This window comes from Merops nubicus, unplaced genomic scaffold, assembly GCF_000691845.1.
Source record: "Merops nubicus isolate BGI_N331 unplaced genomic scaffold, ASM69184v1 scaffold6407, whole genome shotgun sequence".
Classification (NCBI taxonomy): domain Eukaryota; kingdom Metazoa; phylum Chordata; class Aves; order Coraciiformes; family Meropidae; genus Merops; species Merops nubicus.
Window position 1 is genome coordinate 46,609 of NW_008622216.1, and position 14,000 is coordinate 60,608.

General features: G+C 36.2%; 1 protein-coding gene across 1 annotated transcript in view; it reads left to right on the forward strand.

The window, feature by feature from the left end:
* The window catches only part of ZDHHC14 (zinc finger, DHHC-type containing 14), a 52,082-nt gene that overhangs the window by 26,267 nt on the left and 11,815 nt on the right, over positions 1 to 14,000 (forward strand). The window contains exons 3-6 of the mRNA XM_008944696.1: positions 2,044 to 2,181; positions 5,375 to 5,423; positions 10,163 to 10,265; positions 12,055 to 12,164. Coding sequence (XP_008942944.1) covers positions 2,044 to 2,181; positions 5,375 to 5,423; positions 10,163 to 10,265; positions 12,055 to 12,164 — 400 coding nt within the window. The remainder of the gene's footprint in view (positions 1 to 2,043; positions 2,182 to 5,374; positions 5,424 to 10,162; positions 10,266 to 12,054; positions 12,165 to 14,000) is intronic.

The window sequence follows — 14,000 nt, forward strand, 5'->3', positions numbered from 1 at the left end:
GGGGGGGGGGGGGCGCGTGTGTACGGTTTTATGTTTGTGTGCATTTCTCTGAATCTAGGTATGTGTAGACATCTATTTGATAAATATTGTTTTATGACTAGAAACTGAGGTTTATGTCAATATGATTTGTTGATTCCTACTGTGTAAGCATAGACAAGAATGAATGTGTATGCACAGAATTCATCTTCCAAAGACATGTCTTGATTTTGTGGGGTTTTTCTCTCAAGTAGTAGGGAACAAAAGTATCCTAGGATTATGCTTTTTAAAAGACTCTCTAACTGTATTTTCCTTTGTGTTATTTGCATGTGTTGTGCTCATCAAAACTTAAGGACTCCTTCAGAAGCACAAATGTAAAAATAAGCACTGTTCAAATGCAATGTAAACTTAGTTTGGGAATACAACTGTCTGGCACTGAATAAAGTTAGTATCACCTACCCTTTTAGATACTAGACTGTTTAGTTCTTGGTATTCTTAGAGGTACTGATGAAATCAAAATATTTCTGATGTTTTATACTAAGAAAGTTCAGTAACTTCACCTTGAATAGCCTCATTGGAATTGGAAACATATATATGGCAGAAACATGTGGTCCAAACAGCTGTCATGCAAAAGCATTTAAAAAAATCTTGAAAGTCTGGATAACCCAGAAATATTTTGTGCATGTTGTTTTGACTTTTTTTTAATGAAGATAATACTAAATTCATCCTTCGAGGAAAACCTCTAATGTAGGTCTTTAATGTAAAAGCCATAGCTAAAATGAACTGGTGTATGTAGACAGATGTGATTTTTTTTTAACAGCTTAAGGACTTTGAATTTATAACTTGTCTTTCATGTGGAATTATGAATAGTTTGATATCATACATTAGTGGAGGCATAAAAGTCACAGAAAACAAAACAGGATTTGGACAAGGATCAGAGACACAGAGAGAATCAGCCTGAGAACATCTGTCTTATGATCTTGGATTTGATTTAAAAATCTAAAATTCTGTCAGTGCAATCTCCCCAAAGCAAAGTTAGGAAATGCCAGTTTCCTGACAGTCACTCTCTTTCCAGTTCCCTGCATACTGAGATGGGGGCAGGGAGGAGGTCCAGGCTGCCTGGAAAGAAGCAGAGCAAACTGTTCCCTTTACTGCTTTCCAGCACTGGGGCATTTCCCTCAGGTTGGGGACACTCATTTCTGACCCACCCTGGCCTTTTCCTGTCTCATGAATGGGTTAATCTCTCAGGAAAATAAAGAGAAAGGGTTTGGTTTAGTAAAAAGAAGGGAGGCTTTAGTGGAAAGGGTAACAGCATTCAGATGACAGCTACCAATGTTTACACCATGTGGTTTACAGAAAATTCCTGCAAGATCAAACAGATTCTTAAAGAAAAAAACAACCCCCAAACCAAAAGTATAAGCAAATTTTACAAGACTATCTGAATTTTAACATTTGAAAGATGGTTTCTGTGGACGGTTTTAGTATTTTTAATGGGTTTGTATGGCAGTGTCAAGTCTAAGAGGAAAAATAGGTGGTCTGGAATGGAGAATATTTTGAGTGGAGCAATAAAAGGAAGTGGGAGGGTGTAAATATTTCATATACCATCATGGATGCATGAGATTATAGTACACATTAGTCAGAAGTGTGATCATGACAAATAAATAAAAGAACAGCAGAGAAACTCCAGTTTTGAGCAGAATAATCACTGGAAGGAGAAAAAAAAACACCTTTTTTTAAAAATGAAATACAATTGAGTTGGTCCTGCTTCATGTAGCAGTGGATAAATACATGCTTATTGGTCTGACTGCACAGATGATCACAATAATGCAGTTAGTTTAACAGGTGCTTACCTCCAGCCATGATTTCTTTAGAAGCCGTAACGTTTCATTGAAGTACTCCTTATTTTTCTTTCCTATTTTTTCCTTCCTAAGTAAGAACTTCTCTGTGGCTAACTTGCAAATGCCAGTTAAATCATGAGTTCTACTGTAGTATTCAGAGAGCTTTTTTCAAATAAACAGCATTTTATTAATTGGTTTCCATATTTTTTTCTTCTGCCTCTCATTTCAGAACGGTTTGATCACCACTGTCCCTGGGTAGGCAACTGTGTGGGGAAAAGAAACTACAGATTTTTTTATATGTTTATTTTATCTCTGTCCTTTCTGACAGTCTTTATATTTGCATTCGTTATCACCCACGTCATCCTTCGTAAGTATGCTGGTGAAATCAGATTACGTATGTAGCCATTTGCTTGAGTTTTTTATTTTTCAGTTAATCTTTCGATCATTCAGGGTTTGTTTATTTATTTATTTATTTGCCTTTTCGCCAAAGCTTCACAATCCCCTGAGTCCCATTCTGATCTCTAGTAAAGCCTGGTCATAGTAGTCATGAACCAAGTGCTGACTTCATCTTAATAGAGTTTAAATTTTCTTAATTTTTTGTCCATTTATGGATGATTTATTGGAAAAGGAGCACACATACTGTATGTCTAAATATACATGTAGTACTTTCCCAAAGAACATTTGTGTGCTTTTCTAACTGTAAGCATGGGTCACTTGTCATCCAAACAAAGAGGTAAATCAATAGGAAATTGTTTGGAGCTATATTACACTTTCTGTTGTTTGCTACTTGGTTTGACACCCTTCTCTACCCTCTTTTTAATACAAGTTATTTTTATTTGCCTAGACATTCTGATTTCATAATTGAATAAATCAGATAAATTATACGAAGACAAATATTCATGGGTTTGAAATTGATTTTTGTTTGTATTCTGAGTTGGTTTTAAGGTCAAGACCCTTGGATACTGTCGTTTACTTGCACACACCTAACAAATTTTGTTAGCTCCTATATGATAATGATGTTTTAATTTATGGTAATAGGTTATATGACTTGTCTTTAAAGACCTTTTGTATGTTGCGGGATTTTTTTTAACCCACTATAACTAAGAAGCTTAAGAATGTTCTATCTTTTCACTAATGATATAGGATATTGTCTAGAAGAGTATTTCTGTAATCATTTTGGAGTTCTTTATGTTCTGTATTACAATGGAAACCTGATAGAAGTAATAATTTCCACTTACAACACATGTATAAAGCTAATGATATTGGCAATATTTAGAGAATATTTTACTGAAAAATATGCAAGATTGTGCTCACTGTCCGAAATTGCTTACACTGTGTAGGGTAAATTTATGTTTTAAAAGGCAGAACTGCTCTTATTTGTGCTCCACAAAAGAATGGTACAAGCACTGAATGGCTCTCCTATAGCTCAGAAATTTAGCACATAGGCTAGAAGTAGGGGCGTCTTAATTTTGAGGGTCTCTGGATTAAGAAGTTGTTCTCACGGCCAGATACATACCTTTTACATGAAAGAAAAAGAAAGCACTTTTTTTTTTTTCCTGTGACCTTACTTTGCTAGAATTCAGTAGCTCAAAACATTACCAGACTGACAATGTAAAGCTACTTCTGAAGCTAGTCTACCTTTATTTCACAAAGACTACAGGGCTTTTTTTTCCTTTAGTTTTCAGTATATTAATTAACAGTATTTTGCTAATATTTCATGTTCTGTATGTCAAGTAGATTTATCCCATAGATTTTAACTTTACAGTGTCCATACCTAATTCTAAATATGAATGAAACCAAGATCATTGAAATCAACAGTGCCTCTGTGTGCTAGAGAAGCACTTTAGCATTGTGTAGGTGTTACAGATAACGTATGGTAAATGTTAAATGTTTACTTCTCTTAAGTATATCAGCTGTAATATAGTTTTGCTATGGAGGTGTATCTACCTTGGATGAGACAGGAAAAAAAACTTCTTAGTTCTAAAGGTTCATTGATCCTCAAAGGCAATGGAAGCAGGTATGAATTGTGATTGGTTCCTAATATTTATTTGCTATATTTGAACTTCAAGCTGAGCTTTCAAATTTATTTACTGTAATCTTGGTGTCCAAAAAAAGTTCTTTACAAATAAAGTTTTTTTTTTTTATCGTAACAATCCACTGGCTGTGCCTATCATGCTGCTAAAAGTCCTCATATCTAAGTGGTGATAAGATATGAGATACAACTTAACGTTTTGTGTCCTGGGGAATTCTGAAGCATTCATTTGAAATTTGCCCTGTCCAGCATTAAGAATATGTTCACATAATGTTATTAAAGATAATACAGTTAAATTGTAAATCAGGTACTTTAAAAGGCATTGTCATCCAAGGTTTTCTTCCATCTCCCCAAGCTTAGCACATTTCCAGTGGTAGTATCTGTCTTCATAGTTACTCGGCTCTGTGGCATCAGTATTTTGACTGCTTGTTGCAGTGAGGAACCTTCCCCTTCTGATCTATTTGGAACTGTTGGAAGAGTGTGACCAGCAGTAAGGACTAGAGATCATACCTACCTGCTGCCATTGCCATTAAGGATGCTAAAAATAGTAAGAAGGTGGGGGAAGTTCCATTAGTCCTGTGCCTTGAGACTAAGAACCAGTTATGAGAGTCTGAAACACTCAGAAATACAAGGTAACTTTCCCTTTTTAAGGGCAAACAGTAAAATTAACTAGGTAGGTTTAGAGAATCTGTATGTGTATACACACACAGAGAAATATATTTTTTTCTGGTTTGTTTTAAAGACAAGTTTCTTCTCTCTTCATACAAATCTTCAGGTTAATTTAACTAAGGGGAAGTTTTTGCTCTGGGGAAGACTTTGAGCCTGATGCATTTAAATGATTTAAGTTATCCAGTAAAATGCAAATTATGTGCCTATAGCGATGTGGCATTGAGTCAGTTTCTACAAACTAATTCACTTGTTGCAATCAGCAAATTGTCAAATTACCCCTTTGATTAATATCTCATGGTTGTGGAACCTAAGTGGATGCTTCTGCATCTCTGGTTCACTGGATCACGCTGCTCTTGAGCTCTTTTCGGCTGGTAGATTTCTGTTATTTGCCCAGAGGCAACAAGAACCTATTAGAGAAACCTTTTGTGCAGCAGCATTCTGACTGCTTCCAGCGTGAAGGAAAGAAAGTTGAGAATCTGGGTTTACAGAGTAAATTTTCCAAGTCAAAAAGTTCTAAAAATATGATTTCAAAATAAAAAGTAGCTTATAATTTTTTCTTTCCGTATTAGGTCTCAGAAGAACAGGGATAGTCAGAAATCTTGGTCATGTGAAAATATGCATGCATCAATTTGGTACGACTGAGAAAATATTCTGCAGATATTAGACTTAATAACTTACCCATGTGTTCTTTTTTATTCTGATGTTACTGCTGCTGAGCAATATATTCTCAGATCCATCTTAGTAAATCTGTTCTATTCTTATTCAGTTATCTTCAAATAATAATTGTGTTAATTATGGTGAAAGCAGCCTGTAGTACAGTTTCTTACTCAGCTGATAATTTTGGGTTCTGTTTCTACAGGTTCTCAACAAGCAGGGTTCCTCAATGCCCTGAAGGACAGTCCTGCAAGATATCCTTTCACTGAAAAAAATTGTAGGTCTTGTTGCAAAGTAACACCTGAGATGTGGTTTTTTGCTTGTTTTCCTGCAGTTGTTGGAAATGTGCCTTTGGGACTTTATCAATAAATGATTTCATCACTTTCTGTACAGTTGGATTTCTCACCACATGTTTGAGGTAGGAGGGAGACTTATAGCTTGGGATGTTTTTTTGTTCTTCATCTTTTGCAGAGTAGTACTCTTGACAAAGGACTGCAGTTTCCATGTATGATGGAACATACAAATATGCCTCATATATTTGTGACGAAATTCATAAATATATCTCACACTATACTCTTGCTTTTGGTTCATTTAAAATATTCATTAATTCTTCAACTTTTACAACAGAAAGGATCCAAAATGGCTGATTCTTGTCAGGATAGAAAAAGTAGATTGAAGAACAACTGAAATCATAAACCACCCCTGAAGAGTTCAGTTTCTGAAAGTATTCTTATGTAGATTGACTGTTTTTAGAGAAGTCATTTTCAGGTGTCAACTTCTGTTAAGTTACATAAAAAGATACACGTGCATACACAGAGACTACAATTATTGTTCAGGCTGTAGAAGAGAAAACTCTGGAGAGATTTCATTGTGTTCTTTAGATATCTAAGGGGATCTCAGAAGAAAGACAAAAGAGAAACTTCTTACCAGGGCCTGCAGTGACAGGACAAGGTGCAATTGTTTTAAACTGGAAGATGATAGATTTAGGTTGGCTGTAAAAAAAGTTTTTATAATGAGGGTGGTGAGATACTGGAAGAGGTTGCCCAGAGAAGCTGTAGATGTCCCATCCCTGGATGTGTTCAGTGTCAGGTTGGATGGGGCTTTGAGCAACCTGGTCTGGTGGAAGGTGCCCTTGCCCATGTCATGGCATCAGAACTAAATGATCTTTAAAGGTCCCTTCAAATCCAAACCATTCTGTGATTCTGTTCTTTAAATACTCCATGTTCTTTTTGTTAGTTTATGGAAACTTTCTGTGTATTTTCTACTTAGTGATAATGGAAAAGGCTCCTTCTATCTGAAGCAGCTAACATAATGGAAAAATGGGAAGCTGACATATGACTACTGTTTAGTTTCTTCCTTACATTTCTCTACAGACTGAGATTCCTGCTCCTTATGTATACGTTTTGAATGGTTTGTGTCTGAATCAACAGATTGCACCTCTCACAGAGATACTACAAAAATAATTCTTCCTCATACTTGTGCCGAGGAAAAGTCTTTTGTCTGTTGTGCCACACGCAGTTTGCTCTTTTCAACAGAAGAGTAGGGGGGAGAGAAGAGAGAGTACTCTTACGCTCTCATTCATAGCTGTGCATAAAGACAGACCTCTTTTCACAGGTGTCATTTTTCCAAGTATGAAGTTCTCCAAATTCTTCAGATGCAATTTTCTTTTTTTTTCAGGTAGAATCACTGAGCTGTAAACTCCCTATTTAAACAAAGACACTGTCAAGACTTTTTTTTTTGGTACAAATAATTTTTCGAAGCACAAACCATTCCAAATAACACAATAGCTTCCAATTAAAACAATTAAAATCACTTTTTACAAAACATGATTCTTTCAAACTATTTTCAAATTAAGAATAGCTTTCAATTGTCCTTAAATCAAAAGGTAAATGCGCTTGAGGATCCTTGTACATGGACCATGATCTGCTTATTCATAATTTGTATTCAGAGATGTGCAGCTTTGACAGGCTCTGTAGTGCATATTCTAGAAAGGCCTGGTTTTATAGTGATACATTGTAGGCAATGTAATAGCTTGATTACAGTTCCTAACAGTAGAAAATTAAATTGTCCAGATAGTATTAGTAATGCTGCTTTGGAGCAAGCTGGTCAATTCAGGCACAGAGAACATTGCCACTTCTGTCTTGCCAACAACCTTCCTGAGATACCAAGGGAGTGTTATACTATATAATGCTCATAAGTTATACTTTATGTTGAGAATATATTGGGGTTTTGTTTGATTTTGAATTAATGGACTCATATTTAATTAATGGAGTCATGTTACTCTAACATAAACCACCCCTGCTGTTCTAGAGACCTTTTTGGATCTTGGTGTTGGAAACTGAAAGAAGTCTCTTTCTTGGGGAAAGAAATCCCCTTGAACTGAGAGGAATTCCCTTTTTTGTCAGTAGGAGTTACTGTGCGGAGGGAAAAACTCATATTTCAGGACCCTTTTGAGTGTGATCATGGTGAGGAACATCCTGTTAGTGTTGTGCTGTATCTAGGGTTCTTCCTTTCTGACCTGGTGATTCTTTCTGTTAGGCTTTGTGCATAGATTCTACCCAACAGTGCTCGTCTACAGCCTTCCTTATTATCTTTACCCTCAAAGGCCAGTTTGTATTGTGTATGTTATTTTACACCTTTCTGAACCCTTTCCTAAGAGTAGTTTGCTTCCTTATCCATTCTCCCTCATTCTTCTTGCTTTAACTGTGGCTGTTGCACAGTCAGCTGAGACTGAATTCCTGTCTTGTGTTGGTTTGATTCCGCATAGTTTGAGGAGATGATGAGAGGGAGAGGGTAGTGATCGTGCTGCTCAACAATGCACTTTGGTCATCCTACTGCTTTTGGACCAAATTTGCTCAGAATGCAAATAGCTCTTTCTGGCTTTTAAAACACTCTGACCAAAGTAAGTTATAGAGGGAGTTATGCGGACAATTCACGTATTTCTTGATTCATTAGATGGGGGCAGACGTGCAGTACAAAATTCTTCCCTGTTGACTAATATTACAATTATTTATTGCGAATACTTTCATCCATATATGCATTTTCCAGTGTCTATCTTTGTATAATAGTCATATTTGTATAATGTCATATTTTTCTATTGATAGGGTCAGCGATAAGGATGATTTTGTTTGTTTTAAGGCTGTGTCCTTGTTCTGGAATATTTTCAGTTGATGTTGTCTTGGAAACTCACTTCACTAAAGGTTGATCTATGGCTAATGTACACATTATTTTTATCCTATTTTTTTGCTATGTTCCTATGGATTTATTATAACTGTTTTTCTAGGGACAAAAGCCTTTTCTGCTGTTGATTCATGTTCCCTAAAAAAAATTTACTATTGAAGTGTTGTAGAAAATAACATTATCAAATCCTCAGAGATATTATGAGTTCATGGCTATTGTTGAGATATATATATATATACACACACATACATACACACACACAGATATATATAAAAATAAAAAGTTATGGCAGGAAACTTTCTATAGAAGGTTGCTCTTTTTGCTTGATTATATAAAGTTTAGAAGCAACTTTATGGCGTTATTGCTGAGTTGATGACTCCTTTAGAGTTAAAGGAATGCTGTAAACTGTAGTAAGTATACAACACTGAGTGGTGACTGACTTTCCTAGAGCACCAATCTCACTTTTGGTTAGCCTGGCATTTGTGTTATGCACTGTATAAGGAGTGAAAACACAGGTAGCTTGAAAAGTTCTAGGGTTATGCACACACGTGCATGTGCACACCTTCCCTACCTTCTTGGAAGTGTGGGTGCTCTTGCTGGTGTGGATGCCTGTGCTGCTCCCTACAACACACAGGTAAGAGGGCACCCCACGACCTCACGTACATATACCTCAGGTACAAGTCCCTGTATGTTGCACCCCACACTGTCAGTCTGCTGTCTGGATGTAGGCTGCTGATGGTACGTGACAGGGTGAGTGCTCTGTCTGGGCTAGGTAGATGCTAGCAGAGTGATTTGTGGTGGTACAACCAAAGTTTTGATGGGTGATGTTCCCACTCCAAGTTCTCTTTACCATTTTTTGCGATTTTCTTAAAATTTGGGCTGCTGCCTTCTTCACAGTCTTGTAATTCCTCACCTGCTGTTTAATAGCAGCACAGTGAGATGGGAGTTACTAGTCTTCCTCTTTAACACTGTGTTTGGGGCAAATGCTGCTGCTTTTTGAGTATTTCATCCCACCCCAACTATTTATACTCACAGGCTTGTCAGGAGTTGTCATCCAGGACATTTGCCAAGGGTGGGTCACTCAGGCATCTGCAGTTGTAATGTAGAATATATCCAGTTATAGAGGGACTTGACAGAGCAAGTGGACTTTATATTTGGCCTAGTGCATTTTGGTGCTAGTGTTAGGATCCTTATCAGCATCTTAATTTCAGTAACAGAAGAAAGAAGGGAGAGTCTAGCAGTTAGAACATATGACAGAGATAGAGTTTATTCACTTGTTGCTATATATGATCAGATCTAGAACCTTTTGGCTCAAGACTCCCAGTGTGCACTAAATGTTTGTACAACTACATCCGTATCAATATGTTCAGTCTTTGCTATTCGTCTAGCCTTGGGTTACCTCTCTTGTGTTTGATCTTCTGCTTACTCCATCAGAACTGTTATTTACTATTACTTACCAGTTTACCTGTCTTAATACAACTGTGATGACTTTTACAGGGTGAACATGAAAATATGAATTTCAGCAATTAAGATCAGAACCACTTATCAGTAGTTTCTAATCTTTTTCAATCTGCAAATCCTTAAATATTTGCTGGTGTTGATGCTATTCCAGGGGTCTGTACATCAAAGCCTGCTGACAATAGGCTTGCTTGTCTGAGTTTAATTTTTGCTGACCCCTTTGAAGTACCCCAGAGATCTCAAGCCACTTGTGAACTATAAGATGACTACTCTGAACTTTGTGATTGTAACTACTTGGTATCAGATATAAATTTTTTTTTTTCCATTTACATATATTTCCTTGACTTTCAATTACTGTGCTGGAAGCTGTGGTGTGTTTTTTCTCAGTATGGTCCATTGTTGGCCTCTCAGGTTTTCACACGTATTTGATCAGCTCCAATCAAACAACAAATGAAGATGTAAGTTCATAGTATATTTCTACATATATGCTTCTAAATAGTAATGAGGAAGTCTTTCTCTGTTATTCTTAGGGAATTAATAACTGCCTGTGTAATTTTGTGAATGCCTTAGTTGGGAAGAAGAAAATAACCCGTGGTCATGCTTGACTGAAAATATCATATTAGATCTTTTGGACTATATTTGTTGTAGCTTGAAAATGTGCTGGTTACATAGTGTGTCCATTATGATTTATACTGACAGGGCCTGTATCTTGAAAGAGGCAAGTATAAAAGAGAGGAGTCAAGGAAACAAGTATATTTTTTACAGTAGGATAATACTAAATAATTTTTAGTATCTCTTTTTGTCTGGGAGTTATAAAAATTTTTTGACTCAAAAACTGCTTACTGCAAAAATTGCAAAGTACGTTGAATTATCAAAATAAAAATTTATTTTTCCTTTGAAGTTTCTTTGCCAGTCTGAGGTCTAAAACCTTTGGCAAGGAGTGCACCATTACTTTAAAGATCAAACTTCCAGTTTCTAAATTTGTCCTGTTTTGCACGTAGGTTTCCATTGTTTTGGTGTGAAATTATGTTTATCTGTGTATGGAGCCTTCATGTGTCTTCCCCTAACTAAAAGGAGAAATACGAAATGGATTAAAGGAGAAAAAAAAATAGCTAGGTAGCTAATGGCCTAGAAAGTTTGTTGGATTACCAAGTAATCTAACAAAATACCACAAGTTTTAAATTATTTTATTGTAATTTTCTATTGTAATTTTCTGTTGAACCTTCCTCCATGGGCAAACACAAAAGTAACATCTTTAGGAGTGTCAAGCCCATGTTTTGTTATTGGTTAATGATACAGTTAAAATTACAAATTATACAATAAATGCCGATCTACCAGAAGAAAACTTACCACGCAGGCTCAGAATGAACTGTGCCTCAGCATCAAGTATTTGAGCAAGTAGCCTGACTTTGAAGTAAATCTTATCTCATTAATAAGACAAATAAGATACTCTGGTATTCCTCAGTTTTTCAGTTATTAGGTTTGGGCCAACATTTGACCTCTAGAGGGACCCCTCTGGAGGGACCCAGCATGCTTCCACTATCCCCCCCTTCCCTCAAATAAATGTCTCTTGGATTGTTGAAAGTCAAGTAGCAGGGAATTGCAGCAGTGTAGCATGTCTGAATTTCAAGTAAACTGTTCAGTAATTTCATATAAAGCATGCATTTCCAGTTGAATACAGTAAGCCATTTTACTCGGGCTCTCAAGTATCTCATAAACAGAAAAGCAAGACTAGCTAAAATAAAACTTAATATGTGCTAAAAGGTAGTAATGACTGCAGTTACTTCATCATATTTTATAGCCATTTGTGAACTTTAGGGAGGGAAGATAATACGTGTTATTGCACAACTTGTGAACTTAGTGAAAGTATTGAAAAGTGCTCTATTGCTGGCTTTAATGGTATGTTCAGTTGAACCTCTTCTGGAGAACATGCCATAATATTTGTAAAAGTAAGCTTAGACTATTATGTTTAAATGCTGAAATTCCTACTGTGTGTATATTGAGCCTTTGAGATTTTGTGTTCTCTGGATCTATGGAGGTAAAGCATGTGCTTGCTTCTAAAGGTTTCAGGGTCCAGCCTTTCATAACATCCCAAAGCTCTATAGCTGTTTGGAAAGTGTGATTGTGTCTTTTCTCTGGTCTGCCTCTGATATAAGTAGCATGATGCTGCTTTGATAACCCTAAATTTTTTTTCTGCCACTTTCTGAATTGTATTATATGTAATGGATCTTGTTTATATCTCTTCAGATTAAAGGATCGTGGTCAAATAAAAGAGGTAAAGAAAACTATAATCCGTACAGTTATGGCAACATCTTTACTAATTGCTGCGCTGCACTCTGTGGGCCCCTCTCTCCAAGGTAAGAGTATCAAAAGTATTGTTAGTATAAATGAAGCCACATGATTATTGATGGAAAAAAAAAAATTACTTCCCATTGCCTGAGTTTACTCAACAGAAATGATGTTTTGTTTCACTGTCCATTAGAGGCTTGAATTAAGATTTTCTCCCGTAATAAAGAGTTAAGTTGGTAAATTGTGGTTAAAATAAGTTGGTGATCATATTCTGTAAAGTATATATAAGGTGGACATCTGATGTTAAAACAAACTTGTTTATCTGCTGCTTGAACTTTTGCTACTGTGATTAATAACTTCTAGCAGTAGAAGATTTCTAGTAGATAGCTGTATCATGATGGGTGATTTGAAAGTTTATTAAACTCTTACATATCTAACAAATAAGTTTAGGAACCTTAATTCTACAACTAGCTTGATAATTGTCCATTTTTGTCTTTTCAGTCTGAACTGTTTTATTTAAAAGGACAGTCATTTTTTTGCTTTATATGACTGTTAACATATACAGTAAGCTGAATTTGGTGGTCTTGCACCAAAACAGTTCCAGAGGAGGCTTAATGAATTAATTTTGGCTGCATACATTTTCACTTTTGAAGTCCAGAATATTTGTATATTCAAGGTTGCAGATGGTTTTACAGCTTGAGCAAAACATGATGCAGAGCTGAGACTAGAGAAATAAATCTGACAGCTGGAAAGAATTAATGCTCTTCTTATTCCAGTGCTCAGTGGCTAGATAGTTCATGTACATGGGCCATGTACAGTAGAGGCCCAGTTCCTCACTAGAAAATGGTTGACATCTTCTAGATTATTTTTGTGGCATATTCATTGCTTGAAGCTGCGTTGGTTTGTCTGGAATTATGTAGTTATGAATCTGAACTGTTGAGAAGAAAGTTAGCAAATGGCTTTCTAGTTCAGCGGTTAAGGTGTTTCACTGGAAATGGGATTTCTGTCTTTGTTGCTCTGACTATCAGAGATGGTTCTTTTACAAGCAAAGGTCAACAGGAGACAGTGATACCTTCTCCTAAGGAGGAGACAACTGAAGTAAGATTTCCACATACTGGAGGTTAACACTGTGCTCCCTGTAGTGAGACAACAGTAACTGTGTGTCTTCAATTTAGATGTGGAAGTATATCTAGAGTTTCTGCAGGGAGATACTTTGTGACCCACAGTAAAAATTTACTGACTCTAGAATGTAAATTTTAACCTTGCTTTTCTTTTCTTCATCTCTGCAGTGTTTTGCATCACTTTAATTTTTGCCTTAAGTTCTGGTAAAGTGGTTTAGCAACAATTATATCTTAGAATTCAAAATGTTCAAGTGCCTTTGAGAATGGAATGTAGATTAGGAGAGGATGTGTAAATAATCCAGACTTTTGTCACTTATGTTAAAGATGTTGCTTCTCGTTTTTAATCTACACTAGCAAATTCAGAATGTATTTTACATGTCCCCAATAGTAACTTTCAGTTCTTCACTTGATCCACAGCTGTCAGCATAGGTCGAACTAGTGTTCTGATATAATAAGTCATACAACTTTAAGCATCTGATTTTTGAAGGAGTGCTTTCCACATGGCAGATTGTAATCTTAAGTGGATTTCTGTGTCTTGAATGTACATTAAAACCTGTTCTGCAGACCTCCATGAGGAAAGCTTAAACTGGTCTCCAAGTGGTAGAAATGTCATTGACTCAGAAGTTTAGGAGGGGAAATGCCTTAGATTTTTCCATGCATCCTGTTCTTATCTTCTAAAATTGAAGTCATCTTGACCCTTCATGAGTTTAGAGGTCTCATAAATCAGCAGATAAAACCAATTCTGTGCTGGCGTTTGTTCTCAGGTGTTTTAAAGGCATTCCT